The sequence below is a fragment of the Aptenodytes patagonicus genome, chromosome 1 (genome assembly GCF_965638725.1).
Source record: "Aptenodytes patagonicus chromosome 1, bAptPat1.pri.cur, whole genome shotgun sequence".
NCBI lineage: Eukaryota > Metazoa > Chordata > Aves > Sphenisciformes > Spheniscidae > Aptenodytes > Aptenodytes patagonicus.
Genome location: NC_134949.1, coordinates 28,049,856 through 28,065,107, shown reverse-complemented (window position 1 = coordinate 28,065,107; position 15,252 = coordinate 28,049,856). Strand labels below are relative to the sequence as shown.

The 15,252-nt window shown below is 40.8% G+C and overlaps 1 protein-coding gene and 1 long non-coding RNA gene across 5 annotated transcripts in view; one reads left to right on the top strand and one right to left on the bottom strand.

Annotated features, from left to right (window-relative positions):
* MET (MET proto-oncogene, receptor tyrosine kinase) overlaps positions 1 to 14,902 on the top strand; it is a 92,047-nt gene extending 77,145 nt beyond the window's left edge. For all 4 annotated transcript variants that reach the window (XM_076330465.1, XM_076330455.1, XM_076330437.1 and 1 more), the window contains 8 exons: positions 716 to 856; positions 3,277 to 3,507; positions 5,914 to 5,994; positions 6,598 to 6,779; positions 8,368 to 8,477; positions 10,993 to 11,158; positions 12,064 to 12,200; positions 12,343 to 14,902. In XM_076330465.1, coding sequence (XP_076186580.1) covers positions 716 to 856; positions 3,277 to 3,507; positions 5,914 to 5,994; positions 6,598 to 6,779; positions 8,368 to 8,477; positions 10,993 to 11,158; positions 12,064 to 12,200; positions 12,343 to 12,553 — 1,259 coding nt within the window. In that variant the 3' untranslated portion in view covers positions 12,554 to 14,902. The remainder of the gene's footprint in view (positions 1 to 715; positions 857 to 3,276; positions 3,508 to 5,913; positions 5,995 to 6,597; positions 6,780 to 8,367; positions 8,478 to 10,992; positions 11,159 to 12,063; positions 12,201 to 12,342) is intronic.
* Positions 6,778 to 10,024, bottom strand: LOC143156658 (uncharacterized). The gene is made up of 3 exons (XR_012994662.1): positions 9,957 to 10,024; positions 7,836 to 8,846; positions 6,778 to 7,238 (listed from the first exon to the last, which is right to left on the bottom strand). It is a non-coding gene; the product is annotated as an uncharacterized LOC143156658 (long non-coding RNA).
* Positions 14,903 to 15,252: the final 350 nt, after the last annotated feature.

Sequence of the window (15,252 nt, the reverse complement as noted above, 5' to 3'; positions counted from 1 at the left end):
TGTAACCTGTCAGCAGACGTTTCACAATCAAGTCCAATGTTTAGCTGCATTTCAGCCCTTGGCTCTTGCCTGAGCTGGGTGAAGGGCCACACTATGCCTAAAGGAGGTTTTTGGAGGAACTCTGAGCTATTAGGAAAACTTAGTGACTTCTCTTCCCCAATCAGCCTTGGAAGAGGGGACGAGTAAATGACATGCGTGGAATCACGAGTACTTCAGCTTCATCCAGTTGCCTTGTAGTCCTCCAGGCTGTGCCTAAGTTTGTGTCTGCAAGACACAGAGCGCTGCGGTGTCCTGGTCTCCTGTTCACCCAAATCAGGAACTTGGTCAGAGTGTGCCTCCTCTCTGGCCCCTATGTCTGGGTTTCCTTCCAGTGGGAACTGCCACACTATGCAAGAGGGGAGGAGGAGGAGAGCTAATATATAACCAGGTCTTGTTCTGATGCATTATCACAGTCAGATCATGAAGCTGGCCCCAGAGGCTTCGAAGCTCTCTTGGATCCTCCAGTGTGGCCAAGAGTGGGGCTTTAACACAAGTTACAGCAAATCTTGTGCTGTACAAATAGCTCAAGTTCAGGTCCTGCACATGTCTGCCTCAGCAGCAACCCAGCCCTCTTCCCAGCAGAGCAGAACATCTGAACTTAAATAAATACCTAAATGAATGTTGGCACACAGTAAACATGAGGGTTTTCTAATATTTCTTTCTCCTCCCCCTTCAGATCTGGGAAGCGACCTAGTGCGCTATGATGGCAGAGTGCACACTCCTCACCTGGACAGGCTGGTGAGCGCGAGGAGTGTAAGTCCAACAACAGAAATGGTTTCAAGCGAATCTGTAGACTACAGATCAACTTTTCTAGAAGGTACACCTCTATTATGAATCTCTACAGATGATGTTTTATACATCTTGCTTTTTATATGTCTTCAGATGATAGCTATTTTGATCAATATCTTAATTTCAATTTCTCATCTGGTTTGTCTGTGTCTGCATTATTTGGGACTTTGATGCGTTCACAGGCCTGCTATTTGAACTGAACTTCTCAGGTGCTTCCCAAGATTGAGGTGCAAAGGATTTTTACTTTTACTGAGGTTGGGGGAATATATAAAATACTATTAGTAAAAACTCTCTGTCAGTATGCTCCACAATTTATTAGGAGCTAGTGGATATAACGATTTTGTGTTATCATGAGGTCCATCACACCGTGCGCAAATCCACTCTGAAATAAGTGATTTTAAGGATAGCATCGAGTGGCTGGAGGTTTAGTGTGTCTCAGTGACTTCATACAGTCATTATAAGCAGTTCTGTCAGCCTGACATGGGACATGGAGTTTTGTAAACTGATATTCTTTTGTCTGTTCCTGCCCCTCCTATAAAATGGCACATTGTATGATGCAGAAATGTTGATTTTAAAAATTAAGCTAAAGGGATGTGAAAACTGTGACAAATTGAGTGGAGGTCCATGTGTGCTGAGATACCAGTCTCAGAAAACACATTCAGGCCTGTTCATTTTCAGGCCTGTGGGCATGAGGGAAGAATAACGCTATGCTGAATACATTTTTGTGCCTTATAACACCATTTTAGAGCGGGTATTCTCCAGAAGAGCACTCTGCTGCACTTATCATACTACTTTAGGCTGAACCTGTCCTTTAAGACATGTAGAGACCATGTTCTGTGATTACCATTAAAGAGCCTTTAACTATTAGGAGTTACCATATTATGATATTTGAGATATCACAGATATTTGTTAGTCTTGGTATAGACATAGTCTTGTACTATTTCAGGTGCTGCCGTATGCAACTCAATAGAAATCACTCCAAATCCTTATTCCACCTTTGTAATCTCCAATCGCGGAGCTGTTTGAGAGCCAGGCCCGTTCCCAGCTTCCTTTATGATTCTTTAATTGCTGCCACCAGCTCGCACAGGAAGTTTCTTGATTGAAAGATTCCCAAAGGAAAAGGAAAGCCTGTGCCACTGGTTAGAAGGGAAAGTGGTACATGAGACAAGGATCTGCGCAAAGATCCTTGGTGGAAGGTAAATCTGCAGTGGTCCTGGGGCCACTGTGCACTGGCAAAGCACAGCAGAGAGCGCACCCAAGAAGGAGGTGCATTCGCTTAATGTTCCTGTAGGAATGTTCACGTCAATTACTGTCAAAGAATAAAATGACAGGAACATTAGAAAACACGCAGATTTACATGTAGCAGCTGTAAAAATTATTTTGCAGCCATGGCTAGAGTATTTTACCATGACTATTACATAGATATTTGCCCTTGGTGACATAAATGTGTATTTTTGCTTCTAGATAGAGCAGCACTGAGGTTTTCTCAGCACCTAGAGTGATAACAGCCCTATATGAAAACTTCCCAGGTTTTATACATAGATATATATGGCATGTCTGTACAACAACCTTTTACTCTTTGGGATAAAATATCTGATCATTTCTGTTTTTAAATTTATTCCTTTTTTTTCTTTTTGACCCTGGGCTAAATTCTGCTCACTCATTCCACTGGAATCATTCCAGACTGGAATCGGTGTAAATTAAACTTAGTTCCTTGATTCTGTTACACAAAATGCTAGAAAAAAATCTTTTAAATAAAAGCAATTTAAAATACCTGAACAACATGCTGTTGACAAAAATAATTTTCTCAAACAAATATTCCTTGCTTGACTGAAACATTTTAATTTCTGCTATTTTAAATCAGCTGGCTCATGTTATTTTCATGAGTAGCACCAACTGTATTATCTTCAGCAGTTACAGGATATGAATCACCTCTAGGCATTTCCCTGGTTGAATATTTACCATTGGATAAATACAGCCAGTCACCAGCAGTTTGGAAACCTTCATGAAATGTAAAGTTCCCTACCAAATTAGAACATGCCAATAATAAAAAGTTTCATGTTTTTAATTGTTCACTACTTCCTCCTCCCATATCGCTGTCATTTTTCCATTTTACTCTCATTACTGCCAATTACTAGAAATGCTATAAACTACACATGGCAAGAAGTGACAAGGCTTCATTCCATCCCCTCAGAAAAGTGGAAGTTTTGCCATTTACTTTTGTAAAAGTAGAGCTGAGACAAGGATAAGTTTCTAGTGACACGGTTTTCCTGGAGTTTGGCAGATTAGCAATGCATATTTTCATTTTCCCTTTGTGACCAAAACTTCTGCAAAGCCAAGCCACTTCCAAACTGATAAACTCAAACCCTTGCTCGCCAATGAAATAAAGCTCTTCATTTTCCAAGGAGAAGTCTGAAAGGTTTATAACAGTTTCTGTTCATCTTGCAGACCAGTTTCCAAGCATGTCTCAGAATGGATCGTGCAGACCTGCCCAGTATCCTCACTCTGACCTCTCCCCAATTCTGTCCAGCGGGGACTCAGATTTAGCCAGTCCACTTCTCCAAACTAATGTCCACATTGACATCAGTGCCTTAAACCCCGACTTGGTCAAAGAAGTGCAGCATGTGGTTATTGGTGCTGACAGCCTGATCGTGCACTTCAGCGAAGTAATAGGAAGAGGTGGGTACCACGACTCTTACCTTGCAAACTGCTGTTCTTTTTGCACACCCATTCATTATAAACCATTCTGAATAAGGTGTCTGCACGGAGGTTTTTCAAGCTTTTTACCTCTTACAGCACTGCATCCCACGCACCAAATCAAGGGGAGAACCAAGGGGCTCTCCTTTGAAGTCAGATGAAGCGTTGTGCATTTGATCAGTTGGAGAAGACACCAGAGGGAGGAAGGAGTCTGCCAATTAATGGGGCTCCTTTGAACTCAGAGACTTGCTGGTTCCCCCTCAGCTGCCTCACTCTCACCCTTTTCCAGGCTACGGTAAAGCCCAGCCAGGGCTTCTGGTCCATGAGGCTGCGGTGCAGGAGTGAGGCTGCCGCAGAATATTGCATGAGCCTAAAGGCACACACCTAAATGGCAGGCGATGCTGAGGCGGGAGCACCAGTGACCTTAAACACGGAGCCTGAGAGCTGGCAAGATGGCTACACCACACTGAAAAGTCCTGCAGTCACTAGTGCATTCAGTAAAAGTCCCCATGGGCCAGGTGAAATGCACACACCCCTTTTTCCTCCGCAAGTTTCCCCCAGCTCTGAGAAATTCGCTGTTTGTTTCCTCCTGCCAAAGGCTCTCCATCCCCCCGATTCCTCTCTCATTCCAGCTGCAGTAATGCGTAGCTCCTGATTCACTTCCCCTTATTTTTGTCCCTGATAAAGCCAGTCACCTATTTTTCTGAATTTCTCCCATCAGTCCTATTCCTCTACATCTCCGTAAGCAGGTTCCCTCCTTCTTTCATAGGCCAAGCCAGTATTTCTGTTAGGGGCATTTATTGAACTGTGTACTATTGAGTACCTATTAGTAACCCAAGTAGAAACTGGATTTTCAGTGCTTCTGCAGATCATGCATGAGAGGTCTCTTGTTAAGTATCAGAGTACTGATAAAAATTTGGCTATAGATGATATTCCTAATGCCTCTTCTGCAGGAAAATAGCCACAAATCAAACAAACAGTCAGTGTGTTTCTCTTCCACGTATTACACTTCATCATCCCCAAAGCAAGGGTGGGCCTTTTTCTTTTCTTTCTTGTTTCAGAAAAGGCCAAGTAATTTCCCATTTTTTAAATGTTGAAAAATATCTGGAATGACACTGATGTAACTAACCTTTTCTAATTTTCTCCTCCGTAACTAGAAATGGGCCAAACCCAAAAATATTTCAGACACACCCAATCCAAGCATTAGGATTTGTGCCCAGGCTCCAAACAATCTGTGGTCCAATGGGATTTTAGTTGCTTTTGTAAAACAAATTTTGTATTAATTTCACCCCAAGACAAAATCAAAGCCAACTGGGCTCTCACCAGCGCTTATGACTGGAACCTAGTAGAATTAATCAGATAGTCTTGTTCTCTGCAGAACTCACACTTGACAAAAAAACTATTTTGCTTTCTAACTGCAAATATTAATATTTTAAAAGTGTCTAGTAAATAGTACATCTGTGAAGGAAAGCCACCATTACATGTACATAATTTGATTTGGATAAATTAATGCACGTGCCTGGAGCTCAAAGTTCTCTGTGTGTCCCAAACAGGTCAATTTGACTTCTCATAGTAGGTTTCCCTGCTCTGCAGGCTACCCCATTTGCTTCACAGGAAAGCCCGGGATCAGGAAGGATTTCTGCGTCCCTGGCAGTTTATTTCACTGCTTAGACCATCTGCAAGAAGGCAAATTTCGCTCATCATCTTTTAGTGATATTTTGCACTAGGAACGAGGCCATAGCAGAGACCATAGACTGCCGCCTAGTGATGTGGTCAGTCTGTGATCAGTAGAACAACTCCCAAACCGTTCACGGCCAACACACCACTTTTAACACTCAGCATTTTCCATGGAATAGCAAGACCTGAGAGACTGTAAGCCCACAGTGACCCTCCTTATACACCTTTCCACTGAAGAAGCATCAAGACTGTACAATCCAGTGGACCACTTAGCATGGGCTTACAGACCACTGAGAACCACCGATCCAGTGGTTATGTCAGCTCCTTCTAACTGCTCTCTTGTGCCTTCCAGTGCCCTCCTTTGGCATATATCTGACAAGAGAGCATGGTGGGAATGGGCTGACATGGTTTTTGTGTGCATAGTCATTACAAGAATATGAAGCAGTTGTGGCGCGAGCCTTGTCATTACTTACGCTCTCCATCTAGGTCAAGAAATATCAATTATGCTGCAAATAGAGTTTTCATTTTATGTAATAATGGTTTTATGTAATGATAGTTTTATGTGTTAGTTATGAAGTATACATTACAAGTGTTGGGAATTGAACAGAAATGGAGTGTGATCACTTTCTTAAAGCATAATTGCTACCCAGCGGAAAATACCAGAAAGCTAATTTTACTTATTAAAGCTAATCTTGCTCATTTTTTTCACAGGACATTTTGGGTGTGTGTACCATGGGACACTGCTGGATAACGATGGCAGGAAAATTCATTGTGCTGTGAAGTCACTGAATAGTGAGTTACATGTTTAATACATAATTCCAAGGATAACTGGGGTGAACTAATTAATTACAGTGAAGTGTACTTTCACAAATAAAGATTCTTAGTTGCAGCTGGATCAGATTTATCTCTGGAGCAATTCCAGTGACTTTAGATTACCACGAGGCATTGGTATATATTTGTGCATCAAATGAAATGCCCATCTATTTCCTCTACAAAGAAAAGGACAGAGGAAAATGAGGGAAAGGCAGTGTCATTTTTTATTCTACTGACTAGTGAAGATTTGTTTTCGGAAGTTAAATTGCTAAAGAGCAGGCAAAGCTGCTGGAAAAACAGGAAGAGACTATAATATTTATTAAAGGTTTTACTCAAGTGTTGTTATTCAGTTCTAAATAATTCATAGTAAGAAAAGGAGAAACGGAATTAAAATCACCAACAAACTGTATTTGGTCATTGTAAGAAAACCGACGCACATAACCTAGTTGTAACGTGGGAGGTGGGGAGCATGTTTGTAGCTTCTCATTATCACTTTGTTGTGCAATGACATGCTGTACAGAAATAAACTGTAGTTTGTTTGGGGTTTTTTTAATTAATTCATTTTATTACTGGATTTCTCAGGGATTACAGACCTGGAAGAAGTAGCTCAATTTCTGAAAGAAGGAATAATCATGAAAGATTTCACTCATCCCAACGTTCTGTCACTCTTGGGAATCTGTTTGCCCAATGAAGGATCCCCCTTAGTCGTTCTTCCATACATGAAACACGGAGATCTTCGAAACTTCATTAGGAATGAGACTCATGTAAGTACATGGTGAGGTCTACCAAACGGTAATGCAAGTCTAGCCACGCCCTGCTCCACCACCACAGGTTATAAGCTCTGGTAATTACATTACGTCTATAACTTGCTGCTGTTACTACACCTTAACCTTTAGCACTTGACTAGGCTGGCACCGAGCCCGACCGCAGCGCTGCCACTCCTTCCCTTCCCCCTCAAATTCCTCTCTAGAATGTTTCCCAGAAATTATCAGCAGTAAGTATTTCTCATTTCCCATCCATAAGCCTCTTTATAAACAAATGTGTTTATGAGATCGAAGTCAAGGGGCCCAACCATCTGCTGGTTTAAACTGGCATATCTCTGTTGGCTTCAGCACAGCTGTGCCAGTCGTCACCATCTGCTCTTCCAACTCCTAGGTAAGGGATCTTCACGTCCAGCTAGAGAGTGTCATAGTCCCGTTATTATCAATGTATTTTCTTCTTATCTTAAGAAAGAAAAACAGCAATTGTTATACAAACTATGAGTACTCTCTTATCAGAGATTTTCCCCATTTTCATTGAAAGACTGCAGATTTCTCAAGCGTGCCTCACTGCTTTCTGTCAAGTATGAGACCACAGGTCTTGCCTCAGGTAATGTAAGCCCACTTTATACTGCAATATTTCACCCATGTCACAGTGCTAGGACAACATAAAGCGACTTCTGAGCCAATGGGATTTCACCCCTGCCTCTATGGCAATCATCAATAGCCAGTAAAATAAAAAAAAAAAAATGCATCTTGACAAATTGTTGGGGAAAGTTAAGCTTTCTGAGGAAGAGACCTCCTCCCTTTTGAGCTTGTTTCATTCTACAAGCAGCAGGGACCTTGTCTGTGAATAGTGCCGTGGTCCTTCCTGAAATAGATAGAATAATGACCACAGCTGAACAGGACTGTTCCACAGAAGAAAATGATATGGAGCAATGTCAACACCACAAAAATCTGTCGGACCATACTATTATATAACAAGTCGTGCTGTTGGATAAAAGAATTACAGGTTTATGTTTATATTTATTTATATATTTAACATTTTTGGTAAGGTCTTACCTTGTAGACCAGCAGAGTTACCACTTTGTGGAAAATCTTCCTCTGGTAACTGCTAAGGTCTCATTTGCCTTTTCCATGGCATCATACTGATAATAGCTTGCACCTATTTTGCCCCAAATAGGACTCTCTCCTTTCTTGGTCATTTCCAGCTGATGAGCTCCAAGTTCATAGTTAGCACCTTCTACTGAGTTACATGCTATTACTCTAAGTTCACAAATTTGAATTTTGTGTACCAGCTGTGATGTTGAGGTTTCAGCATACTGTTCCACTTCTCAGCCCAGGTCATGCTGCTTATGCTGCAAACTCTACTCTTCTGGAGTCTGTCAGTTTTGTTGATTTCTTAAAGTGTGTTTCCTCACGGGAGGTAAGAACCTGACCTAAGCTTACACCAGCTTTATTACGAGCACTGACCTGCCTTGATCATTCTGATGGCAAGATAGGTGTGTCAAAAACTGAAAGTCACAGCAAAAAAACAACCATCTGCTCCTTGGGCTTCTGCATTCATTGTATCACAAATGTTTGTATTTTACAGAACCCAACAGTAAAAGACTTAATTGGATTTGGCCTTCAGGTCGCAAAAGGGATGAAATACCTTGCAAGCAAAAAGTTTGTCCATAGAGACTTGGCAGCAAGAAACTGTATGTAAGTACAAACATCTAATTCCAGCCACGTTATCACACTCTTCTGTGTAAGACAGTGAGATGAGATAAATGAAATTTTCCAGGATTCTCCTTTTTTAGTCAAAATAGGGTGTTTTTTTCATTGTTCCATAACCATACTGATGTTTGTCTTGCATACTGATGAGCTACTCAGCTTGCTAAGGGCTCACTTCTTACATAAGCTTTTTTTGAGTGTGGGAAATAAGAAAAGCTGAGGTGAAAGTGTAGTCTCGCAAAATCATTGGTTAGAGAGTTTAAAAGGCATCTCCTAAGGGAAGTTAAACTGCTGTTGTCTCAACTTGCTGTGCTTCCACCCAACCTCTTCAGAAGCAGCACGTCTCTGCTGCCGCACCTAGCAGGAGGGAGAGGAACACAGGGGAACTTTGTGAGAAAAACAGGAACACAAAGAAACACCAGTGAGACTTATTGACAGTAATCTTTCATTACATGAGTATGAGCTTACTTTGGCTCACTTGTGCACACAAATTAACATTAAAAAAATCAGAGCATGCAAAGAATCTTACTAGCGTCTGAGTAGCCAGACAGTTCAGTTCACACACAGACTAACTGATACAGGAGTTGCCGATACTATTATGCTGATTCATCACCTGTGTTGTGAACTAACAAGGTACAGGGTTAAACATTAGAGTTTATTTTTAGCACGTCATAATCTGGAATTCTGGCTGCAAAAAGGTTATTCACCCGTGACATCAGATTTCTTATTCTTTTTCAAAGGGTGCACACTCGTGCAGCTGAACAGCCTCTGAAAAAGAACATTTTTTTTACAGCTGCTGTTTTTTTAAGGGAGGAAAAAAGCCACAAGAACATGATTTTCATGCTTCCTAAGAAGAAAGGAATTGGGTTACTGGATAGAAGTCCTGGTTCATCTAGTCAAAGTCCAAATAGTGGCAATAGGACATTCCATCTGGTCTACTGTCTCTTCCTTGAGTGAGGAGGGAACAGCTACCAGGATGTCTCACGTTGCCAACTGAATGGCTGCTTTTGTACTTCCACATGGCTCAGCACTTCAGAGCCTGGAGAGCCACTGCCACGTGAGAGAAAGACGTAGGATTGAAGACCCACATTCCCCAGTGGCCATATGTAATCCAGCACTCAGAAGCACAGCCCCTGCCACAATGGCGATGTCCATCAGAAAGGAAACCAGGATGCAAATACAGTCCCCATGGACTCTTGACTCTATTCCACTATCCCAGAAGAGGTGCAGGAAGCTGCTGTGGCATAAACTGTCCCCTGTTGACCCATCAAAGTTCCCTCCTACTCCCTTCATTGGTATTGATTTAGTTATTACATCAGTAAATACAGCAGATGGTTGTGTGCCATTCAGAGAGTTGTCCAGACAGAAACCTCATAAATTCAAGAGAGGGAAATGCCATGTGGCTGAGGGAAGGGATTGTTTAGCCTGGAAAAGGCTCAGAGGGATCTTATCCATGGGTATAAATACCTGACATGGTGGACTAAAGAAGATGAAGCCAGATTCTTCTTAGTGGTGCCCAGGGACAGGCCAAGAGGCAGCGGGCACAAACTGAAATAGAGAAAATTGCATTTAAACATAGGAAGAAACACTTTTATTGTAAAGATGACTGAACACTGGCACAGGTTGCCCAGAGAGGTTGTGGAGTCTCCATCCTTGCAGATATTGAAAACCCAGCTGATCATGGTCCTGGGCAGCCTGCAGTAGCTGACCCTGCTTTGAGTGGGGGAGGTGGTGGTGAACTAGATGATCTTCAGAGGTCCCTTCCAACCTCACCCATTCTGTGATTGTGTGATTCTGTAAAGAAGCCCAGAAGCAGGTGTTTGCTGCTGTGGCTGGGTCTGCACATATGATGAAGGATAGGCTTAAGCACGCCAACACCCATGCTCTGTTTTCTGACAATGATACTGCTTATCAAGACAAACACCAAGCTTAGGAGGAGCAAAGCTAGGGAGATCTTCTGGTATGGCTGAGCTGTAACCCCAGCAGAACCTTCCTTATGCCCAGTACAGACACCAAACACATCCTTAGTTACACGACTATGTTGTTATATATGGGCAGTCACTGAGGTAATGACGGGTCCTTCCTTAAACAAAATTGAGAGTGAATAGGAAAGGTGATGCCTTGACTTGGAAATAAAAATGAGAGGTTTCTAAGGATACAGAAGAAGAAACAGCTGTGGAAGAAATGATGTAGCACTCAATCAGGATGTACAGGCTATTAGCAAAAATCTTTTTATACAGAGCAATTGTTTTAAAAGAACTGTAATTCAAATTATATTATCAAAACAATATCAGTAATTTCCTGAGTTCATTCACCATGTTAAATGGGTGTCACATATATTCTGCTGCACTTTTTGTTTCACTGTTACATTAGTAATAGATCCAAGATAAGGTACTGCCTTCCAAAGTCACCGTCTCAAAAATGCAAGTCACTCGTTATAATCCACCATCACTGTAAATCTCGCCTGCTCAGTTGCAGATAATACTTTTTGTCATTTCTCTAGGTTGGATGAAAAATTCACTGTCAAGGTTGCTGATTTTGGTCTTGCTAGAGATGTCTATGATAAAGAATACTACAGTGTGCACAATAAAACAGGAGCTAAACTGCCAGTGAAATGGATGGCTTTAGAAAGTTTACAAACTCAGAAGTTCACAACAAAGTCAGATGTGGTAATGTACAAACATATTTGTATCACCTATTAATTTCTCTTATATTGCCTGAGGCATCTCTCTAGTATTTAATGAATGGACTAACTCCAAACCAAAACTTATATTTGAATATAACTTTAGTTCACATAAGAATAAGAGACTGTTTCTACATCCAGAAAGGGTATTTGTCCCAATCACAAAGCAACAAGATGTTGACCTGATTATCTGTTACTGCTCAGGAAAGAATTAGGAGTTTAATCCCACTCCAAGGGAAACTAAGGACATTCCAACAAGCCAAGTCGGAGCTGAACCCTGCTATAGGAGGGGCTCTGGAAAGCTTGACAAAACAGGTTAACTCTGACACTTGTAAAATTTAGTAGTTCTCAAAAAGACTTTATTTGCTTTATAAATACTTACTGACTGCCTACAGCAATCGCAAGTATTACCTGACCATTTATGAAGAAAAAATTATAAGATGAAGTCATTAGGTGGCTGGATCACTTTGTATTTTAGCTCTCATTTCAATCCAGATTCAAATTAGCCTGTGATGCATAGAATTTTCACCACGTATATTCTCTTCAGTATATATTTACACAGGGTTAGTCAGATCATCAGCTCATGTAAATTGGCAGAGCTCCATTAACCTCAAAAGAGGTCTGCAAATTTATACCAGCTAAGTAGCAGGCCTATAGGCTTTTATTTTCTTTCATTTACTTAGCTGAGTTTCTCTGGCTCTAATTTAAGTGGCTCCTCAAGTCCCTACAGCATTTATTAACCCACTTAAAAGAAAGCTGAATGCAGTAAAATAACTTTTCAAAGGGAAAATCCATGCATTTGAATGCTTAAATCTGTCAAACCATCTTCTAAAACTGGAATGTAGAGCCCTCCAACCCTATTACTTATTATTTATTTCTTTGTTTTCTTAGTGGTCCTTTGGTGTGTTGTTATGGGAACTTATGACAAGAGGGGCACCACCTTACCCTGATGTAAATTCTTTTGATATAACTGTTTACTTATTACAAGGACGAAGGCTGCTACAACCTGAATACTGCCCCGACCCACTGTAAGTAAATAGTTTGCAAAGCCTTCTGCAAATGCTGCTCATTCTGATATTATAGTAAGTGAGACTGTAGGAGGAAAGAGGAGGGCTTTTTTTCCTTTTTACCTGATTTCATAATTGAACACTTCTTTTATTTGAATGGCAGGTATGAAGTCATGCTGAAGTGCTGGCATCCGAAACCTGAGATGCGTCCAGCATTTTCTGAACTTGTTTCAAAAATATCAACAATCTTCTCCACTTTTATTGGGGAACACTACGTTCATGTCAATGCTACTTATGTCAACGTGAAGTGCATTGCTCCCTATCCTTCTCTTTTATCATCACAAGACAACACAGACGTGGATGTTGACACATGATGGGTATGTCTGAAATAGAGGAAAATTCATTCTCAGTTGTATGAACAAAAAGCAAAACGTTTTGTCCACTAGTTTTTACTGCCCGGTCTTTGTGAGAACACTGTTGCACATGTTTATGTTGTTGCCCAAGTTGCACTAGTACAAGGACACGATATCATATTGTTTAAGGCTATGGGATTCTATAAACCATCACGGTAACTTCCAAGAATTTGGACAACTGCATCAATTTACCAAATGGAAATGTTGTGTGCTGCCATCCAGAGCTAGTTCTCACTAGCTCTTATTAATGTGTGCTCAGACCCAAGAACAAAGATTCATCATTAATGCGGTGAAGGAGAAAGTAGAATACCGATCAGTACGGCTGGAAGGACTGTTACTGTTGCATGTACTTTAGGACAATGAGCAGTGCAGAAATGATTTTCACCCAGAAGGCTAAGACAAACAATGAGAGTTACAAGAGTTTAAAATGTATTTTCCTCCCGCACAGTCCAAACTTTGGATTTTTGCACTATATCAACAAGGTTTCTTAGAACACAGACAGCCAGGAGAGCCAGCCTCATGGTAAATGTCTTAACAGAAATCAACATCAAAAAAGGGTGTGCAGTGAAATAAGTATGTCAGCCTTGCCAGTCCTCTGGTGTAGTCAGACGGTACATAAAATGAAGGGAAAATCATCTAGCTTAAAGCATTCCTAGTGTCAACTTTATTCCAACGTTCAACCACTTCTTCGAGTAACAGCCTGTATCGACAGATCTCTTGCTGAAAAATGCAAAGCCTCCATTTCTTTCAATAAAGAATTAACCACTCTCTGAGAATAAAAACTTGAGGGCATCCATAGTAAATGCCAGGCTAATCCCTGGGATGTAGTAATATGGGCTGCATTATTCTAGAGGAAGAGGAGACAGGCAGGCTGGCAACCTTATGGAGCTTCTGTCTGGTGAGTCACACAGCAAGTAGCTGAAGCTCTGCCACTTACCCTTGGGTGGAGCTGCCGCCAAAGGTGAGTAAAGAGCGGAGGCGTTGCAGCCAGCCCTGACCTAAAAAGACACTGCCATAGCAGGAATGTTGATAACTTCTTCGTGCCAGCCCTAAAGAGCTGAGAAGACCGATCAAAAGAAGAAACAGCTTTAGGCTCCCCAAGCCTCTTCTTGGATTACACAACCCAGTGAATTAGGATACCTACTTTTATTCCTAAATTATGACCAGAAAAACAATTTTTAAAAGAGAGAGTAAATAAAACTTTCATTCATTAGAGAAGAGTACTATAGCTTTAGGGCAAGCATCACATGTCATTTCTGTTCCTGTGGAATTCTGTGCATACTACTGTATAGCTTGTTTAGTATAGGCTAGAACTGGGTTTGTTGGTGTAAACACATAAAGTATTCTATTTTTATATTAAAAAAAAAGTTTATTTTTAATGACATTTACAAAGTTTGGTTAGGCCACAAATACTGCACTGTGAACATTTCAGAAAATGTATGTCAACGTACATGATTCATAAATTGTAGCAACCTTAAAGAAAAAAATCTGTGTAAATATTAAAAAGGAAAAGAACTGACTGTAAACACACTCCACCCTAAGTATAATATCTCCGTTGCTGCAAGCCAGCCATTTTAAGATCTTCAAAGAGAGGTAGTGCAGAAAAAGAACTGATATAAGGAAGACATGTTGTTCTTGGGAGACAGTGTTATACCTGAAAGATTTATAATGAGGGCAGAGTGTGTAGACAAACTATGAGCAGATAATATTGTATTGTGTTTCATCACCACTTTCATTTCAGAAACGAACTTTCATGTCTGCTGAGAGCAATGCTAATTGTAGATTGCTCAAGGACAAAAGGCTTTGCTGCAGGCAAAAAAAAAAAAAAAAAAAAATCATCTCTATGGTTGTTAAAACAGCTAAGGAAGTTTATGACACACAGATTTGGAGAAGATACTCCAAAACTTGTACATATGTGCTTGAGGAACGCTGCAATGTGAAACAGAGGACATTTTTACTATTTATGAACTTTTGCTTAATAAAGTTAATGTTGTGTCTGGGACACCTGTAAGAATACGTGATTCTGAAAAAGATTTGATGTCAGTAAGTTCATATATCTGCAAAAGAGCTGAATGGTACTTATGTTTATAGTTGTTGTTATGACCTAATAAACATGTTATTAAAATGAATTATTGTCATACTTTACGCTCCGAGTGCTGTAATTACTGTTAACATGTGACTGTTAAGCTGATAAAAGTCTGTATGCTTTTTCTGACTAACATGGGAAGAGCAACCCGTGGAACTGTGCGAGAGAGCGGAAACAACTCAGAAACATAAAAATACGGAGAGTGCACCAATAAATCAAACATGCGGTTCATCTGCCTCCGACCCATTAATAGATCAAAGAAAGGTGCAGAGTATTTGTTGTGAACAGCTATAGCATAGTCTATTTGAATAGGAAGTCTCTTGCCTAACCACAGCCTGCACCCATGCAGAGCCTTAAAATTCTTCACACACACAGAGTTGGGGGTGACATTTGAAGCTCAGGATTTGGGCATCGTAAAGAGTAGCCAATTGGCCCAACAAGGATGCCAGTGCTTGCGTTTAGCATCCAAGCTCCGTAATCAGTCATGATCCACAAGAAACTTCAAGCACCTGAACCTATGTCCCTCATGGTCATCCATCACACGTTTCAGCTCTGCGAGGTGCTTTGTACCTGT